This window comes from Eurytemora carolleeae, unplaced genomic scaffold (assembly GCF_000591075.1).
Source record: "Eurytemora carolleeae unplaced genomic scaffold, Eaff_2.0 scaffold416, whole genome shotgun sequence".
Classification (NCBI taxonomy): domain Eukaryota; kingdom Metazoa; phylum Arthropoda; class Copepoda; order Calanoida; family Temoridae; genus Eurytemora; species Eurytemora carolleeae.
The window spans coordinates 160,392-179,373 of record NW_019396362.1 but is presented as its reverse complement, the minus strand read 5'-3'; the positions used below and the strand labels follow the sequence as shown (position 1 = coordinate 179,373).

The 18,982-nt window shown below is 31.6% G+C and overlaps 3 protein-coding genes across 5 annotated transcripts in view; 2 read left to right on the top strand and 1 right to left on the bottom strand.

The window, feature by feature from the left end:
* Positions 1–3,999: 3,999 nt before the first annotated feature.
* On the top strand, positions 4,000–5,545 carry LOC111701739 (histone H1.3). Its single transcript, XM_023473150.1, has 3 exons — positions 4,000–4,322; positions 4,616–4,748; positions 5,146–5,545. The coding sequence occupies exons 1-3, from the start codon at positions 4,215–4,217 to the stop codon at positions 5,427–5,429; spliced, it is 525 nt and encodes a 174-aa protein (XP_023328918.1). The 5' UTR covers positions 4,000–4,214; the 3' UTR covers positions 5,430–5,545.
* Positions 5,546–7,089: 1,544 nt separating this feature from the next.
* LOC111701738 (uncharacterized) lies at positions 7,090–15,662 on the bottom strand. 3 transcript variants are annotated; one of them, XM_023473147.1, is made up of 9 exons: positions 15,537–15,661; positions 13,567–14,983; positions 12,440–12,544; positions 11,350–11,424; positions 10,677–10,771; positions 10,260–10,411; positions 9,887–9,929; positions 8,671–8,773; positions 7,090–7,509 (listed from the first exon to the last, which is right to left on the bottom strand). In XM_023473147.1, the coding sequence occupies exons 2-9, from the start codon at positions 13,600–13,602 to the stop codon at positions 7,402–7,404; spliced, it is 717 nt and encodes a 238-aa protein (XP_023328915.1). In that variant the 5' UTR covers positions 13,603–14,983; positions 15,537–15,661; the 3' UTR covers positions 7,090–7,401. The 3 variants fall into 3 exon arrangements, with proteins under 3 accessions (XP_023328915.1, XP_023328916.1, XP_023328917.1); XM_023473148.1 differs by lacking the exons at positions 7,090–7,509; positions 8,671–8,773 and adding an exon at positions 8,790–8,903 and having other exon boundaries at positions 15,537–15,662; XM_023473149.1 differs by lacking the exons at positions 7,090–7,509; positions 8,671–8,773 and adding an exon at positions 9,040–9,098 and having other exon boundaries at positions 15,537–15,662.
* A 954-nt stretch (positions 15,663–16,616) lies between these two features.
* Positions 16,617–18,982, top strand: part of LOC111701737 (serine/threonine-protein kinase/endoribonuclease ire-1) — a 58,149-nt gene continuing 55,783 nt past the window's right edge. The window contains exons 1-3 of the mRNA XM_023473146.1: positions 16,617–16,726; positions 17,167–17,216; positions 18,248–18,394. Of these exons, the coding sequence (XP_023328914.1) occupies positions 16,629–16,726; positions 17,167–17,216; positions 18,248–18,394 (295 nt within the window). The 5' untranslated portion in view covers positions 16,617–16,628. The remainder of the gene's footprint in view (positions 16,727–17,166; positions 17,217–18,247; positions 18,395–18,982) is intronic.

Genomic DNA, 18,982 nt, shown 5'->3' with positions numbered 1-18,982 from the left:
GTTAAATGTACGACGTAAGTCGAATTGACTCACGTCGTTCGTTGAATGTATGCTTAGAAAACTATAAAACTATAAAACTATAAAACTATAAATCTAAAAAACTAAAAAACTAAAAAACTAAAAAACTAAAAAACTAAAAAACTAAAAAACTTTAAAACTTTAAAACTATAAAGCTATAAAGCTATAAAGCTGTAAAGCTATAAAGCTATAAAGCTATAAAGCTATAAAGCTATAAAGCTATAAAGCTATAAAGCTATAAAGCTATAAAGCTATAAAGCTATAAAACTATAAAACTATAAAACTATAAAACTATAAATCTATAAAACTATAAAACTATAAAACTATAAAACTATAAATCTATAAAACTATAAAACTATAAAACTATAAAACTATAAAACTATAAAACTATAAAACTATAAAACTATAAAACTATAAAACTATAAAACTATAAAAAAATGTGTTTCCCCCCCATGGTCTTAAAAACGCTGGTATTCTATATTAAGTCTACTAAACATGTCCCCAATGTAGTCCATTGTAGTCCCAATTCAAGGACTATATATTATAATATATCCCTTTGTATTACTCTCCGAAGTCCTGAGACTACTCCCCTTTAAAGTCCACTGTAGTCCGATTCAAGGACTTTACATCATAATGTATCCCTCTGTAGTCTGTATAGATTTTAGATAAAAGATTAAGGTATAGATTAAGGTAAAATTTGAAAATAAATGGCGCAGTGCCAAGAAAATTTTCAACTACTTTTTAAGGGGGAAAACACCCCTTTCAAGATGAGGGCAAGCTCATTTTATACCCAACACCCCTGAGTTTAACCTTTGCCCTGTCCCCCCCCCCCTGGGATGCCCATGGGGGAGGCAAGAGGACAATTGCCCCCACCCTGAGTACGCGCCTGTAATGAAACATAAGAACTGCAGTGATAACCAGAAAACTCTTAAATAGGAAGACGACTTTTAGAAGCAAGTTATAACTTTGAAAAGCATAAGACAAGGCAATTGTGGTGGTGAAAGTGTCTATTCGCTTTGTGACATAATTAATATACACTTAGTGTTGGAAAAAAGGAACCCCCCCTCAAAAAAAAATACAGATAAAAAGAATTGGTGATAAATTAAACTGAAACTTTATTTTAATTATTAAATACTGGAATTGATTACGGCTACGACGACATTTAAACTCTTTGCCAAACAATCTTAGTTGATTTTTTAGCTGTTCACGCCAACGCAGCTAACGTCTAATCTGCAATATTCTTGAACCCACAGGGTTATTCACAATTAGGGAGGGGTCGTTTTCACTATTCTGAACAACTGATTTTTCGTTAACAACATAGAAAAATAACAAAACAAAAAAAGAAACGATCCCGATCGTTTTTAATCAAAAAACAAAGTTTTGTTAACGATTTTTTTTTTATTTTCCTAAATACGAGAGTTCACAAACGTTAAAAACATATGTTAAAGAAGACTGCAGTATCTTTTATTTAAATAAATTTAAAGAAACGTTTTCAAAAACTATTGTTTTTTCAATATCGTAGTTTCGGTTTTTAAAAGATCTAAACGAAGTTACGTTAGGTTTGAAAAATATAAAATAAACCGAAAAACTATAGTTTTTTTCGTTCGTTTTGAAAATCGATTAACAATCAGACCCACAAAAGATGAAAAATTAATGGTTATGGAGGATTGATCTCGATTATTATACATAATTATAAGTGTTAAAGCATAAATTAATTGATCTGAAAAATATAGAAACAATTGTGCATCTGCAGGGTACCATGAATACATTCTGTACAGTCGTCTTATCCTTTGTGGCTAACCACATAAATATGTTGTGGTTTACCACATAAATATGTTGTGGTTTACCACATAAATATGTTGTGGTTTATCACATAAATATGTTGTGGTTTACCGCATAAATATGTTGTGGTTTATCACATAAATATGTTGTGGTTTACCACATAAATATGTTGTGGTTTACCACATAAATATGTTGCGGTTTACCAATAATCTTCTTCTTCAAACTTTTACAAGATGGAAATAATTAAATCAAAAATGACATTAAGGTATGAATAGCGTATCGCGATTCGAGATACTCTCTACTTGATTGGGAATACTAGAATAATAAGATATAATTTTCTAATTGTAAAATAGAATATCTTAAGGACAAAAGAACACATATTTTATAAATCAAATTTTATCTTTCAACTTTAGCCATGTCATTTCAAGGCCATACATAACAAACTCGGAAAAGCTATAAATACTGGAAATAAAATCAATGAAGTCTATCTCAAACATAATAATTTTCTGCATTAAAACAAGAAAAAAGCACTCATTCTTTGGAGACATAAAAATTTGGCAATAATCTTTGGCAATAGATTTTTAATATTTGCAACGGACGTTTCGTACATTACTGTAATGAATTTAACTTCTCCAACGAAAAAAGTTAATAAAAAAGCAGGATAAAATGACACTTTTTTTTAATAGAAATCCGCTTTAATTTTTTATCTTTCCGGCCATATCTTTGGAAGGAGAAATACTAAACTCTGGAAAGATATGAACGCTCGAAAAACTTGAGATCAATGAATTTTATGACGGTTGTCTCAGAGATAATAAATTTCTGCATATAAAAAAAATATGTTCCATGGAGTGGTTTACGTGAACATGGGCGAATATAAGGATTTTCTAGGGGGGGGCGGGGGAAATTCTGCTAAAGTTTCTATATATTGTGGACACCTTTATGATATATACACTAATAATATTGACTACAAAAACTGACTGTAAAAAAACTGGATTTATTTCAGTCATTGTGTATATATTATACAGGGTGTCCCACGAAACATGACAATAGCAAGACGACTTGAAAGTCGTCTTTGGTATTTGAATTTATTTGTGACATTTAGTCTTCTATCTACTTTAACATGTATGGTTCTTTAAACAATTATCACATAATTCTCCTAGCCCTGGCATTTCCAAAAAGTGGTCTGCGTTTTTTGTGCTTTCAATATTACTAGAGATATAAAGAGTTTGGTTCAGATTTCAATTTTGTTAAATAAAAGCAAAATTGTCGAAATCTGAACGAAATTCTTCATATCTCGGGCAATATTGAAAGCACAAAAAAGGCAGACCACATTTTGGAAATGGCAGGACAAGGGAAATTTTGTGATTATTATCTCTAGAAATTCACTTCTAAAATTAGGTTGACAAATAAACGCAGCAAATTATATCAAAAATCAAGACGACATTCAAGTCGTCCTGCATACTGTCATGTTTCGTGGGACACCCTGTATATAAAAGTAATATATGTTAATTTTACTATTAAAAGAGAAAAAAATTCTTGCTTTTTAAAGTTTAATTTTTAATAATCTTGATCTTTAAACTTTTTTTTTCCCCTCCCCCCCCCCCGGAAGAGCTTTATTCCTATAATTTGACATATAGTACGCTATATGCATTAAAAATCCTATCTTTCGGTAAAATTTATTTATATTGTTCCTCTTAATGGTAATCCATGGGTTTCTTTACGGGGATATTTATGTCCCCAAGATTCTATCGGAGAGAGGGGTATTACCCCCAATTCTAAGGGGGGTGTACTTAACCCAAATAACCCCCCCCCCCCTTTATACGCCACTTTACCTAAATGACATTATTCTCTTTAGATTCAAAAAAGGCAGAAATAATAGGAAAAATCAAATTATTAATTCCATGGAGCAATAATAATTGTCGATAATCAGATGTAAACACAATTATTACAGGATCAAAAAAAAATTAGAAGATACTTTTAAAATAATAACAATTCCAAACTATATGTTGTTATGAAGCATCATAAATATTAATTTTTAAATAAAAAGTATAGATATCCAACAACTTAAATGTTTATTATTTTTTTGCATTAAATATATTTAATATTTTCATAATGTAAAATTTTTCAGAACATTCTTGTTAGTATATAAATTTATTACAAATCCCCATCTTAAACTAATTAAACTACGCAATTTGATTAATTGGGGCCCACTCCAAACTGCGTTGTATCTTAAAAATTCACCAATTCTGGGAAACGTGCTATACTTCGATGAGCGGTCAACACAAAATGCGCAAAATTCGTTGGTTTCTAATCGGTTCTCTTCCCACTTATGAATTAAGAGGCAAAATTATTTATAATTCAGACGTTGTATCAGTATCAAGATAAGAAAATCATAATCAAATTATAATTCAAGAATGGAGATTGAATCTGAAGAAACATCATCTATCAGTATGTCTAATGTTGGAAAGCAAGTTCATCCAACCTACCTCAACATGGTTATAGATGCTATTGATGGAATGAAGGTATATTTAACTACTCTACAGTGGGACCTATAAAATCGTGGAACATTTAATCTTATGTGCTATACAGAGCAAATAGTTATAACATTTAGTTTGAAAATCTCTCTATTATGGCACTTTTGTAAAAAAAGACCTCAATCATAAACCACGCAGTTTTTAAAATTAGGGACATAGATATCTAAATCACACTAAATCAGATAAAGTTTTAAAGGGAATCTTTACAAATCGGACATCTTTGCATGAGAGGTTCACTTGAAATTTCGCGAACAGTCCCTCTAAATAATTTATTCTCTAAGGAACGACATGGATCATCTCGTCACGCGATCCTGAAGCGCATCCAAAGCATCTACGGTATTACGGATGAGCGGGCGCACATCAGAATTAACAAAGCTCTTCGAGAACTCGCAGAATCTGGAGCAATCATAGCAGGTAACAGAACCCCCTACCATCCCTTTCTGTGTTCTTATCCACACAAAAAATAGAACAAGCTGCAAACCGCAAAATTTACACAAAAAAAGAAATTAAAAGATACGTCGTTTGTTAATATTTCCCTCCCTCCCCCATCCAATGGTTTATTTAATTATAATTAATCGCACACTTTAGTTTGATTTTTGGCTTTAGTTTTTAATAAATACGTTTGAAAAAATTCTCCGATTTTATTCGGGAAAGCTTGCAACCTTTGGACCAATTTGATATAAATAGTCACGGTGGGTTGATCTTTTTCAGAGGAAGGGGGGGGGGGGTCTACGTAATATTCTAAAATAATATCAAAAAACCACATAGTCTCTATGGTAAATGTGAATCTAATGGTGCTATCTATATATAGGAGGAGCCCCCGGGAGGAAAGGTTCTGGATGTTTTAAACTCCCGTCCCAGCATCAACTTCGGGCTGATCAAATTAAAGATATCAAGGTAGTTTCCCCTGTTAGGAAAGGTCTGAAGATGCCGACTCATCAGGACGTGGGGAAAAAAGTTTCAAAAAAGTTGCAAAAAATGGGGAAAATGCGGGTTTTGCAGCCAAGCCGAGGAATAAAGGCAGTCAAGAAGAATAAAGTTCATGCAGTGAAGCAATCCAGGCAGTCGAGGAGACCAAGCTACATAAATGCATAGCGGACCCTTTCAGATCAGTCAAGATGCACCAAGAATGAATATTTTTTATAATATAATGCGTCATAGAAGACGGAATGATAATATAGTCAAAAGAGAAAAATAAATATTAATTTTGATTTATGTCTCATTAAATACAAAATATCATGTAGTTCTCAGGGCGCTTCGCGCCTCTCATCTAGCAATTACACCGTTTACATTTTTTTTAAATCGGCAATTTTTATTATTTATTGTAAAACTAAATATTGATCAACTTTTAAAATTTAAAAAACACAAAGTTGTACAATTTTAACCGTTCGTAAATCTACACTGGGATACAGACGGACAAGCAAAGCAACTCTATAATAATAATAGGTAGGATTAAAATATCGAAACTTTCACAAGATGCGTTTGTGACTGCTTTTACTAATTGAGGTTTTGAAACTCGTTAAATAATCGTTGGGGTAAGAAATTATTTCTACAAATTATGTAGAAAAGGAAAAGGGGTAGACAATATTTGTGAAATTCCCCAGTTCACAGCCTTTTGGGACAAACACAACATCATTAGTTCAGTGTACTTCTGTACACAAATTTGTTAAATTGTGGAAAACTCATGCCATATATAAAAATACTGCGAACGCATGCAAACGAATCAGTCTAAGAAGTCTCATTTCAATTAACACGGATTCTGTCTCATTTAGACGTTAGATATTTCAAACTACGGATTCTGTTGGATCAAATAAGTTTAAAACATTAAACCATGAGTTTGCAAAAATTGACAAATTTGAGTTTGTGGCAAATACCCAAAAATAAATCTAAAAATAAGTTGCAACATTTAATTTTCCTGTTTAATAAATTTTACATTACAGCAGGCAATAATAATAACCAAAAGAATGTATTTTAAAGATTTAACAATTTACTATAATATTAAAGATTACGAAACTTTACATAATTGCAAATAATTTTCATGTTTTCAGTGTTACCAATGTGAAAACAAAAGTTTTAGAAATGCGACGAAGAATAACAAATATTTTGGTGGGCAAGGCTTTCATCTGCACCTTGAGAAAAATCAAATTAAAATCTAGAAAAAACTATTACATTTGCTTATGTTTGTAAATTGTACATTATTGAATTTTTATCTATAAACAAGATGCCTTTATACAATACATTACAATTATTAATGACTAAATTTTTTAAATGACTAAAAAATAAAAAATGTAATTAAAATAATAAAATTCATATTAAATTATGTCCAAGCTTTAACGTTGAGAGTAATCAAAGATCCCCAAATGTTCTGCATGCAGTCAGCCTTGTACATTTTTAAAATTTAATTTTGATATTCACGATCCAATGGGAAATTTAATTTAATACATAAATTATGTCATTACATAACATATTGATGTGAATTATGTTTGCTGTTTATGTTTAGTTAATCTAAAGCTAACGGGTTAATTCTCTAGTTAAATATGTATTTTTGGTTTATATATTAACAATTATGTCATGGGACTTTAATAGATTCAACAAGATTTCTGCTAATTATCACTATTAATTATCCATTTTTTAAATTCTAAACCTATTATTATTAAGTTCATTGGAAATTTAGCATACAAATTTTAAATGAAATAAAAAGTTTGTCATAATTAACAAAATTAAGAGAGAAACAACATATACATGGTACATGTTGAATGTGGAGTCGGGGTTTCAATTTATTCCGAATTTATTTGTATCCGTTAAGGCCTATCAAAGTTTTTAAAAATGATAAACCAATGATAACTTTAGGAAATTACGGGCTGAGCATTGATTGACCGAATGAAGAATAAATCAATCTCCAAGATGCTGCACAGTGCAGAGCTAGGTAAAATTTGATAAAAACACCTTGAAGGACGATTATTCTTGATAATTTTATCCTAGAATATCTAGGGGGGTATATTTATTTAGAAATTCTTACGGAACCAAATTGATCCGGAAAAATATTGGAAACCCTAATGGCGAGAACTCAATGAGTATTCTTTAAAGCTGTTGAAATATCATTTATATTTGTATCGTTGATGTCTAGAACCTTGTTCAGAAGGGTTGCAATCCGCTTTCTTTCAGCTCTAACGTCCTAAACAATGTATAAAACTGTTGCAGTCTTCTTAATATCTTTTGATGGTAAAATGTTGCTAATGCTTTTTTTACTTTGCGACTGATTTATGTACACAAATGTACACCGAACATGTTCAGCAATCAGCAGTATATAATTTTAAATTTTAACAATCCAAATTCCAGGAAACATCAGTTCAAAACCGGCGAGTTGGCCCATTTTTAACACTTGAGTGGTTTCTGAACTCATGCTCCCTGAAATACTTTCAGAGATTTACTAATTAAACGAAAGAACGAAGACGACAACCATTCCACAACTTTCTGGTTACCAGTGTTACTATACTTTATATCATGTCACCTCTTAAGGAGCTACAAATTTTTGTAAAATGTAATTTTTAAAATGGCCATTCAACTAGCAAGTTTTCCTCCTTTAAATAACTCAAAATATCATTCATGTCCTCCCCCCCCCCAAAAATATTTTCCTTAACATAGTGAGAAAAAAAAACTTCAAAATGTTGAATATTATACTTGGAAAAATTGCTCGTGTGGGGCGGGGAAGAAATTATTTTTAAAGAAAATACATATACAAGGTCGTCTCGACTAATGAAAACCATAAAAACACCTTTAATCTCTCAACGATCAATTTAGTTTCTGCAAGAAAATAGCACAACAAGAGTAAAGTTTCCCATGGGTGATCTAGGACCCGGAACCGTATTCAAAATTGATCCAATTTGGCGGGACGGAAACAGGATGTGGTTTAGCATCAAATGGATCCCTTTTTGCATGACGGATCCCGGATCCGGTTCAAAAGGGATGCATTTTTGCAGGACAAATCCAGGATCCGTATCAAAAAGGATCCTTTTTTGAAGGACTAATCCAGGATCCGGTACCGGATCAAAATGGATCCATTTTTGCATGACGTATATGGGAACTGGAACCACATCAAAATGGATCCAATTTTGCAGGACGGATCCAGGCACCAGAACCGCATCAAAATGGATCCAATTTTGCAGAACGGATCCTGGATCCGGTTTAGCATCAAAATTAATCCAATTTTGCTAGACGGATCCAGGATATGGTTTAGCATCAAAATGAATCCAATTTTGCAGGACGGATCCAGGATCCGGAACCGCATCAAAATGGATTCGTTTCAAAAATGGGATGGATCCTAACTGTGGTTTACCTGACTATTTAGCGGTATAGAGATTTGATCTAATTTCTCCAGATTTTTCATCAATAGTTCTCCAGCACTGACAGATTCCTTCTTTAACCTACTTAACTCACACCTAGGCAATATATTGATAGTTCTCCAGCACTGACAGATTCCTTCTTTAACCTACTTAACTCACACCAAGACAATATATTAATAGTTCTCCAGCACTGACAGATTCCTTCTTTAACCTACTTAACTCACACCTAGGCAATATATTGATAGTTCTCCTGCACTCACAGATTCCTTCTTTAACCTACTTAACTCACACCTAGACAATATATCAACAGTTCTCCAGCACTGACAGATTCCTTCTTTAACCTACTTAACTCACACCAAGACATTATATTAATAGTTCTCCAGCACTCACTGATTCCTTCTTTAACCTACTTAACTCACACCTAGGCAACATATTGATAGTTCTCCAGCACTGACAGATTCCTTCTTTAACCTACTTAACTCAGACCTAGGCAATATATTAATAGTTTTCTAGCACTCACTGATTCCCTCCTTGTTTGTATCGAATAAACGCCAAGGGGGCTGAACCAATCGGAACTAATTTTGTTTTGGTAACTCAAGGACCCAATATTTATGGCCGGTTGAAAATGTAAAAAAAAATCCGCAAAATAGTTTTAAAATACGAAGTAATTTAGCTTCTTGTTACTGGAAAAAGCTAAAAAATGTGTGCAGAAAAATTCTAACGAACAAAAATTATTTTGCCAAGTTTATGTTAAAAGATCCCTGCAGCCATATTTTTAAGGCAAAAAACAACAAAACATTTACGTAAAATGAAAATACTTTCAAGTTGAAGCCTTGGCTATAAATTTTTCATATGAACGACCCTACACAACTGCCTGAAGACGTATTTACAGGATACCCTCAATTTATAGAGTAAGATGTCTGATTCACAATAATATCCTTTAAACCTTTGTCTTTCCAAATATGAACAATACATCCTTATATGGTAAAAATTAATTATTTTCTGTTGTGGGTTCTCTTTAAATATGATTTGCGCATTTGTGCTGAAGAGACATATAAGAAATTAAGGAAATCAACAAAGATGGAAAAACGACGAAATATTCCTCGCTGTTAATCAAGTTTAAAATGGCGTTGTTTTGGATTGAACGAGCCACTCTATAATCAAGCAAACACCAGTAAAAATTGAAATCTAAAAGCTGCAATTACTTACTGTTCTTTCTTCTGCAGCTCATTTAATTTGTTAAATTCTAAACCTGAAGAGAAAACATTTTTAACCCCATTATGGTTTCATAAAATTTAGTTATATATAGTCATAACATCTTAAGACTGATCATCAACCACAGAGAAGTTCCGTGTGTTTAACTCTAAAATGGTGTTCAAATTGCCGAAAACCTGGATTGTACGATTTCGTACAGTATGAACTCAAAGCAGCTGACTTATATAGTAAATAAGTTTCTTTAAATTTCTGCGGAGAATGTTAAGAATATAAAAGAAATCTACACAATCTTATTTAAATAATTACACAGAGTCTTTCCAAAACTCTCAAAAAACGTTCAGAATAAAATATTTAAATGTTTTTATTCCTAGGTTGTGTACAGTCTGCTCAAGTTGCAGAGCTTTGGTGTCAATTTCCTCTAAATCTCGGAGCTTAGAAGCAGCATCATCAACTGCAGCTTCCGGGCAACTACTTCCGGTATTGCGACAGTCCCCGTTATTTCGTACAGTATTCCTGTCTCTGATCAACATTGTAAAATGATTAAATACAGATTGTACCAAAACAAACGGAAGAAAAATGGTCCAGACATTCATTTGAAATCGGATTTTTGAAGTTGAGAACATTTTCGATATTTAGGTTAAAATTTCACATTCATACAGCTCGAATTTAGGTTTGCTAGCTTCATATGCAATTTTTTTTTGGTTAAAATAATAAAAACGTACAGTTTTAAAAGAAGTAAAAATACAATAATGTCCAATACCCCCCCCCCCCCCNCAAAATTTACCTTTGGTTTGAATCTGTGGTGTTGTGAGTTGATTGAGATGAAGTATACATATCACAGGTTTGGACTAAAATCTTACTCCCATTTCCGACTCGAGCCTACAAAATTTTTTTCTCAATAAAAATATTTTACTAAAAAGGGTCCGTGAGGAGATTTTATTCTTTTTAAATCAAGTCATTGTTCGAGATCAATCATGCATTCAACGAAGCAATATTTAATTTTATCAATCCATCAATCAACCAATTAAAAATTCCAAAAAATGGTTAAGATGAATTTTCCATAAAACACCAGGTATTAGATTAAAAGTTGCAAATAAAATAATAATAAAAAAATATTCAACGCCGGGAATTTTTAATTGGATGAAATTAGTTAAACTTATTCTCTTCTGGAGGGGAGATTAGCGGCTTCATCATTGTTTACGACCAATAAGAAGAGTCAGGTAAACTCTGACTGATCTCTGACTGATGCGCTATACTTTTTGAATAACATTTACAGGTAAAATTATTTTTTTAAATACTTCTGGATAACAAAATAATGATAATAATAAGTGGTGCACTCGATATTTAATTACTTGCTCCACACTAACACGTGAACTCAGCTCAATAAAGAAATTCCGGCGTGAGTTAACACAAACATTATTTAAATATTTATAAAACTAATCTTATATTGAACTAACCTGTTTTAAAGTCAGGTTTGAACTAAAATTTAACGGTTTTCCATTACACACCAGTCTCTGCTGAGACTCCGGTATCTTAAACAAAGAATTTAAAAATTAAAATGGAAAAACTACAAAGTGTTAAGGAGCTGATTATTACAAGATGAATAGTTATTCATGAAAATCTAATTTTAAAATTGCCATTAAATACATGAACCAGGTTAAACCTAAAAATCAGTAAAAATAATCATCTAAAAGATTTTTTTCTCAACAATTCTTATAATTTTTCATTGTTAAATTCAAAATTGATTTTCGTAGATTTTCTACTTTTTCAAGAATTGTTTCATAACTCATTTTGATACAGAAACTCTTGGACTTAAACAGTCTTTCAACAAGAATTTAATTTCTATTTGGTTCAGCTGTTTTTAAGCACCTGGAATATTCTGTAGATATGCTGATGTAGAATATCTAGTTTACACCTGGAATATTCTGTAGATATACTGATGTAAAATATCTAGAGTTTTCTATCTGAAATATTCTGCAGATATGCTGATGTAAAATATCTAGAGTTTTCTACCAGAAATATTCTGTAGATATGCTGATGTTGATATCTAGTTTTCTACCTGGAATATTCTGTAGATATGCTGATGTAGAATATCTAGAGTTTTCTACCTGGAATATTCTGTAGATATGCTGATAAAGAATATCTAGAGTTTACTACCTAAAATATTCTGTAGATATGCTGATGTAGAATATCTAGAGTTTTCTACCTAACATATTCTGTAGATATGCTGATAAAGAATATCTAGAGTTTACTACCTAAAATATTCTGTAGATATGCTGATGTAGGATATCTTGAGTTTTCTACCTGGAATATTCTGTAGATATGCTGATGTAGAATATCTAGAGTTTACTACCTGGAATATTCTGTAGATATGCTGATGTAGAATATCTTGAGTTTTCTACCTGGAATATTCTGTAGATATGCTGATGTAGAATATCTTGAGTTTTCTACCTGGAATATTCTGTAGACATGCTGATGTAGAATATCTAGAGTTTTCTACCTGGAATATTCTGTAGATATGCTGATGTAGAATATCTAGTTTTCTACCTGGAATATTCTATAGATATGCTGATGTAGAATATCCAGAGAAGAGTCGGGAGGAAGCTCCAAAATTTCCTTCCTGGCTCCCACCTTCACATGCAGCTTATACACCTAGTAAATATTGATTAATTAATTGATATGCGATTATCATTTAAAATCCAAATTCAAACTGGACTCCCCAGACCACCGCTAATGGTTTAATGATGCTCCGTATTTTATTTTGCTGCCATCATTTCAAGATAGAACACCAAAAAACTATATAAGATTTATTCCCCCAGAAAAAAAGCAAATTTTCTAAATTGCCTTTAATTTTTGGCTTCTCATAAATTGCTTCTTATTGGGACCTCTTATCATTTTTTTTTCAAAGCCTGAATCTGGATCAAGAAGTATTTAATGCCGAATCAACCAATCGTTAACCCCAATTAAAGGGATTGTCGTTGTATTTTCAAATAACTCTCCATTCAAAGTGAATCGTGTTCGATTCCCCGCGATACTCTTTAACCCTGTATCTAATCTAATTAATACTTTATAAGATATAGTCGTTTTTCTTAATCAGAAAACTTTTTTAATAGAAATTTCCGCATGTCAATTTTATTTAGAAACAGTTTTAAATAATCAATTAATGCATAGCTTATTCATTCTTAATCAGATAAAGCTTTTAAGACTGTGTCACTCTATTAAAAGAAAGTCACATAAAATTAGGTATATACTTAAAGACTGTAATATCTATTTCTGCTGCGTATATACATAAAGACTGTAATATCTATTACGGCTGTGTATATACTTAAAGACTGTAATATCTATTACTGCTGCGTATATACTTAAAAACTGTAATATCTACTACTGCTGCGTGTATACTTAAAGACTGTAATATCTATTACTGCTGCATATATACTTAGACTGTAATATCTACTTCTGCTGCGTATATACTTAAAGACTGTAATATCTATTAGTGCTGCATATACACTTAAAGACTGTAATATCTACTCCTGCTGCGTGTATACTTAAAGACTGTATTAACTACTGCAACTTATTAAGTAATTTCTTTCAATTTCGAGGTTTTGAGAAAACAAAGAGTTGTGAGAAATTAGCAAATTTTTTAATCAAAATATTTTACAAATTATATTTTTCACCTTGTTTCCCATTTCTACACTTCGTGGAGTCATCATCCTTTCAGCATATCACAACCTTGCTGCTCAACTACACTCCTTACACCTATTTTCTGAAAATGTCCAATATTTTGGTTTTGTTACATGTACATTACACAGTACACACTAAACACAGGAAGATATAGAAAGGTGCTGTACACTGTACAGTGAAAAGTGTACAGCACTACTTTGTACAATTTTAATATCACAGTTTAGTTTATCACAATTCATTAGGGTAAAACAGAAAAAAATGAACAGTATTTTTTTAACTCGAAAAAAAAATTGCTCCGGAAGTATTACAAGAGATTTACAGTTTATATGTGACCTAACAAAAAATATTTTGAATTGACTCTAAATTTAAAAATTGTTATGAGTGAAGGGGAAGGGGTACTTTTATAACAGATTTGGACCAAGAGGCATATTCAGAGGGTGGCTATGGGGGCTAAGCCCCCCTGGACCAGGGGTTTTCAGACCCTAACAAGTGCTGAGCCCCACCCCCTGGGAGGAAAAAAAATTTAAGCCCCCCTGGACAAATTCCTGAATACGCGGCTGTATGGAACATATTATGAACCACGTTCTAAGAAAATTTAAGAAACGGAAATTTAAGTTAACGGTAATAATCAATAATCATCTCATCTTTTCTGTGCCCTATTGTCTCAAATGTATTTAAAATTTATATTATTAAAAAACATCTGTAATAATTTTGAAAACACATTTGTACAGAATACAAGGTATCATAGCAATTCAATAATGTAACACCCCCCCCCCAAAAAAAAAATGTATCCTCATAAGGAATGATAGCATTTTAAAAGGTAATTGGAGGTAACTGTAAAATTATATTACACAATTGAAGGTTTTTGAATTTGCCACAATGGTTCAGACTAAATTTTTAGACAGTAAAATATTTTTAATCAGGAGATAAATTTTCATTTACAAATAATTTGATTTAACTCATCTAGATGTACATTGTACATATAAAAATAATTTCTGTGATGTACATGAACTTTATGGTTCATCTCTCTAATGTACGTCATTCCCTGATGAACAAAATTTCATGACTAATTAATAAAAAACCCTCATGTACTTAATTTCATGATTAATTTCCCTCATGTAAACTTTTCCCTCAACACATAAACTTATTAATGATTTTCCTATTTTCAATGATATACTGATATAAATCCACGAGACTTGAACTGAAACTGGGGACATGAGCTAGTCATTAAGTAAGACAAATTTTAGAATGATTTCTGTTGTGCATCATTTTATGATTGATTTCTATCAATGATTGTTTACTAATTTCTTTTAACAGTTGAAAACCCCCGAAGCAGCTGATTGTAGGTAGATGATTATTTTATACAAGTTTAATCAGCTCCTCGTTCAATTTTCTCGAAATAATCTCGGCCTGAAATATTATGCTCTTAATGTATATTATTAAGAATGACAATTGACAATACCTATAGTCTATATATGTATAATTATAATTGTCTGTCTGTCTGTTTAACAAGTATCCAAGACACGTCATAAGGGCTAAATCGATTGGGCCCAAATTGTTTGTTGCAACTGATGTGAACCCATGAAAGGTTTTTAGGATGGCTAAAGATAACATATTTGCCCGGGAAAAAATGTTCGCATTAATCATTTTTGAAAATGCGCAAAAACAGATATCCGCGATATACGATTTGCAAAGAAAATAACAGATTGGAGAGTCATGGTTAGCAAAATATTTAATAAAAATAGCCTAGTCTTTCTAAATTTGCATAGTCTCTTCTGATTAAACACCATAAAAAGGATGAAAATTCGATTCCATATTTTTCCGTAAAACCTTACATGATCCCAGACCCTTGCTATTTTCAGAAAAGGCAAGATTAAAATTATGAATTTGTGATATCCAGCGAAATTTTTAATGTGTATACGAAGAAGATTATAAATAGGAAAATATATCTTTTTATCTGTACCTGACTTTTAGCGACGAGTTTAGTCCACAATTTGAAGAGAGAAATAAGAAGACAAGGAATGATGAATATAAATGCATGAACTAACTGAAGATCAAAGTAATAATACATTCTTTCTAAATTAATAAATTTCCGTAAAATTAATATTTTAACTAATTTATATCACAGTATTGACTTGAAGAAGAGCGCTCGGCCCCCTAGTCCATCCTAGTCGCAGTGCTCGGCCCAGAAGGTGTCTTAACCTAACCTAACCCTAAATAATGCTAAATAAATACTAATTTGGTCATGTAAAAAATTGATAGGAAGGGGGCTGGGTCCAAAAAAAGGACAGACCCCATTTTAATATACGAATATTATTTTCATTTGTTTAATTTTATTTTTTTCAAGGGCCGGGTGATTGAGAAGGCTAGGGGACGGAGCGCTGCGGCTAGGGGATGGGCTTGGTCGATTTTTAATCTCGATGTACAAGATTAAATAATTTTAAATTTGCTGAAAAATAAATGGTCATGTACAAAATTGATAGGAGGGGGGGGCCTGGGGGGGTCCAAAAATCGTATACTAGGAAATTACCGGATGTGTTGCTCTGCAAACACTATTTTTTCACTCTTTAACAAAGGCAAGCTTGCCAGATGTTTCCTTAAAATAATTTAGATTGTTTGCGCAATTGAAAGAAATGCCGCTGAATGTTCCTTTCATGTCAACAAAATATGAAAGACGACATTGGTTGGTTTGAATAATTCTTTTTCAAAGACGACATTGTGATTGACACAATAACAAGTCTTATTGGTTGACATTTCCAGAGTCTGCTCGTATTGGTTGAATTCTACTATTTACTCGGCTCTGATTGGTCCCCGGCTTTCAGGTTAATCAGCTGTGTGCAACATCATAATATTCTGACGAAATAAAAACAAAAATGATTTATTTGCTTGTTGTCTTTTATTAATGTTTAATTATCACGGTTAAGATAATAAACTAGACGTGTATGTCAACTTTCATTTTCAACAGTGGAATTTAACGGGATAATTGTTCACATATTTAAATCTATGAAGCATTAATTTAATCTTTTATTATTCTTTCAGAAATGAGTGAAGCAAAATGTTTAATTTACATACATTCTACATATTGATAGTGGCGTGCTGCATCGTGAATGGGCAGGATAAAGATGTTCCACCCGAATGTTTCCAGACACAAGGGTAAAGTTAATTCATGGATTAAAGATCTTATCAAACATTATTTAATTGTTAAATCTCTTCGTTCAATGCAGAAATGATCTTTAAAAATTTAGTATAAATATGCTTGTTTATGAAGCTTCCCGGCTTTATCTTGCAATAAATATTTCGTTTTTGGGTCCGTCCTATAGAGAAACGAATTTTTGAACCCCCCCCCCCCTTCCCTGCTATCAATTTTGTACATTTACTCTTNGGGGGGATTCATCAATTTATAACAGAAATCTTGTAAAATATTGTTCAGCTTTTTTTGGTTCTCTTTCAGTTTTACTTGAATATTGATTGATTGATTGAATGATTGAATAATTAATAGAAGGGGGGGAGGGGAAGAAGCGCACAAGAAGCCTAGTGTTATGTCAAAAATAAATAATAAAATATACAAAATAAATTTGAAATATTTGTTTCAGAGACGAACCAGGGAACCCTGGCGTTAATTGTGCTGTCACCAACACAGAAGGGAATATTACAATCATTGTTTTCTATGAAAACATGCATTTCAAGTTTTTTTCTCAAAAAAATATATGACACTTTTCTTGATAAAGGAAATTGTTTTATGAATTGTAAAATGATTTAAAACTGAAAATTTTAAATAATTTACTTTGAAGTTAAAAAATGAGAAAATTCAGTTTAATTTAAATGAAAATAATCAAAAGACAATTTACTTGTGAAACTACGGTTCTTATAAGTTTTTTTTTTAATGGAATGAAAATTATATTTCTTGTTTTAGATAAAAAAAAAAAAAAATAGTTGTTCCATGTTCTGAAGAATGATCTAATGTTTATTGTTTGTTAAAAAATAAAACATAAATCATGTTATTTAAAAACTATAAAAATGGAACCTAACAGTAAAAGGTAGAAATTTCAATTGAAAAACAATTCATAAATGTCAATTTTATGCTGACTGAAGTGTCTGGCATTGCCCGTGAAATTTAAAAATCATCCAATTCATTTAAATAACTTATTTTTCATTTGCAACCTTTTGGAATAAAAATTAATACTTTGCCTTTGATGACCTTGGGAAGTTAGAATATCTTTTTTTAATTTAATTTAATTTTTTAATAATGGACTATAAAGATTTAAAGAAACATGAGCGTAAAAAGTCTGAGTGTTTCTCTTGTAATTTAACAACAAGATTTTTAACTAGCCTACAGAATATTTTAACTAATTAGTAAGCATTAACCTAATCAGTATCAATTAATAATGTGCTCTTTTCTTTACTTGTATACTTGGAGAGTAGTTGGTGTAGCCAAAACAACTTATAATTATTATTATAGTACTTAAAAGCGACCTCTCGCGTCGAAACGTTTAATCTGGTGGATTTTAATCTATCTTTTAGTACAAAGTTTGAAAGTTTTCATTTGTGTTATTTCTCTTTGACTGGGCACGTAACATACGTAACATACGTACAATTATTGGCATAAATACAATTTCGCCGCTCTTTTCTACTTACAAGATAATAATTTATTAATTAATGATTGTTGGGATTAAGGCCTGACAATCCTTGTTTCAACCTTGGATGGAGGATTGTTTGCTGTTGACGAGAAAACCGGTTCTATCCGGTGGAAGCTGGTCGACGAGCCAGTCGTCAAGTCTCCGTATGATCCGGTTAAACCAGTGCTTCCCGCATTTTTACCAGGTTTAATGTAATTATATTTTGCAAAAGGGCAAAAAATATTTTTGCTTAATTTTTTGCAACATTTTAAAGGAACACAAAATATTACAATATTGTCCATTCTCTTTTGAGAATAGAATTGTTATTTTGAAGAATTGAATATTAAAAAATCGATTTTGCATATTTCACATATTGTTTTTACTATGATTTATGCCCCAAATGTCATAAAGTTTGCTTTAAACAACATTTTTGAGTAGTTTTTGGAAAATGTAATTTCTTAATATTTTTTATTTGTTTTATAAACAATGCACTTAAAACGACGATTTTTTGTCCGTTAGGTGTCTCTCTCTTGGAACCATGCAGAAACATCAAGAGCAGAGACACCTAAAGGCCAACTAATCGTCGTTTAAATTGCATCATATATAACACAATACAAAAATCATATATAAAATAGATGTGTCGAATATTGCAACTTTCTGAAATTGTATGGACGTTAGTTCTCCGGTATGAGTAGTTTTCAACAATTTTCTCCTTATAGGCGCAACATATAGAAGGAAGATTAGTAGCAATCACAATATTTTTCGACGTAAGCCAATACCCCCTTTCATTTTT

Bases quoted from the DNA above. Each gene is read 5' to 3' on its own strand.
- LOC111701739 (XM_023473150.1), top strand. From the start codon at position 4,215: ATGGAGATTGAATCTGAAGAAACATCATCTATCAGTATGTCTAATGTT. The intron at 4,323-4,615 runs GTATATTTAACT...TTATTCTCTAAG, and splicing joins ATGCTATTGATGGAATGAAG to GAACGACATGGATCATCTCG. The intron at 4,749-5,145 runs GTAACAGAACCC...ATCTATATATAG, and splicing joins ATCTGGAGCAATCATAGCAG to GAGGAGCCCCCGGGAGGAAA.
- LOC111701738 (XM_023473147.1), bottom strand. From the start codon at position 13,602: ATGATGACTCCACGAAGTGTAGAAATGGGAAACAAG. The intron at 9,930-10,259 runs GAATAAAAACAT...TTTTCTCTTCAG, and splicing joins GCAGACTGTACACAACCTAG to GTTTAGAATTTAACAAATTA. The intron at 7,510-8,670 runs GTAAACCACAGT...TACATTGTTTAG, and splicing joins CTATACCGCTAAATAGTCAG to GACGTTAGAGCTGAAAGAAA.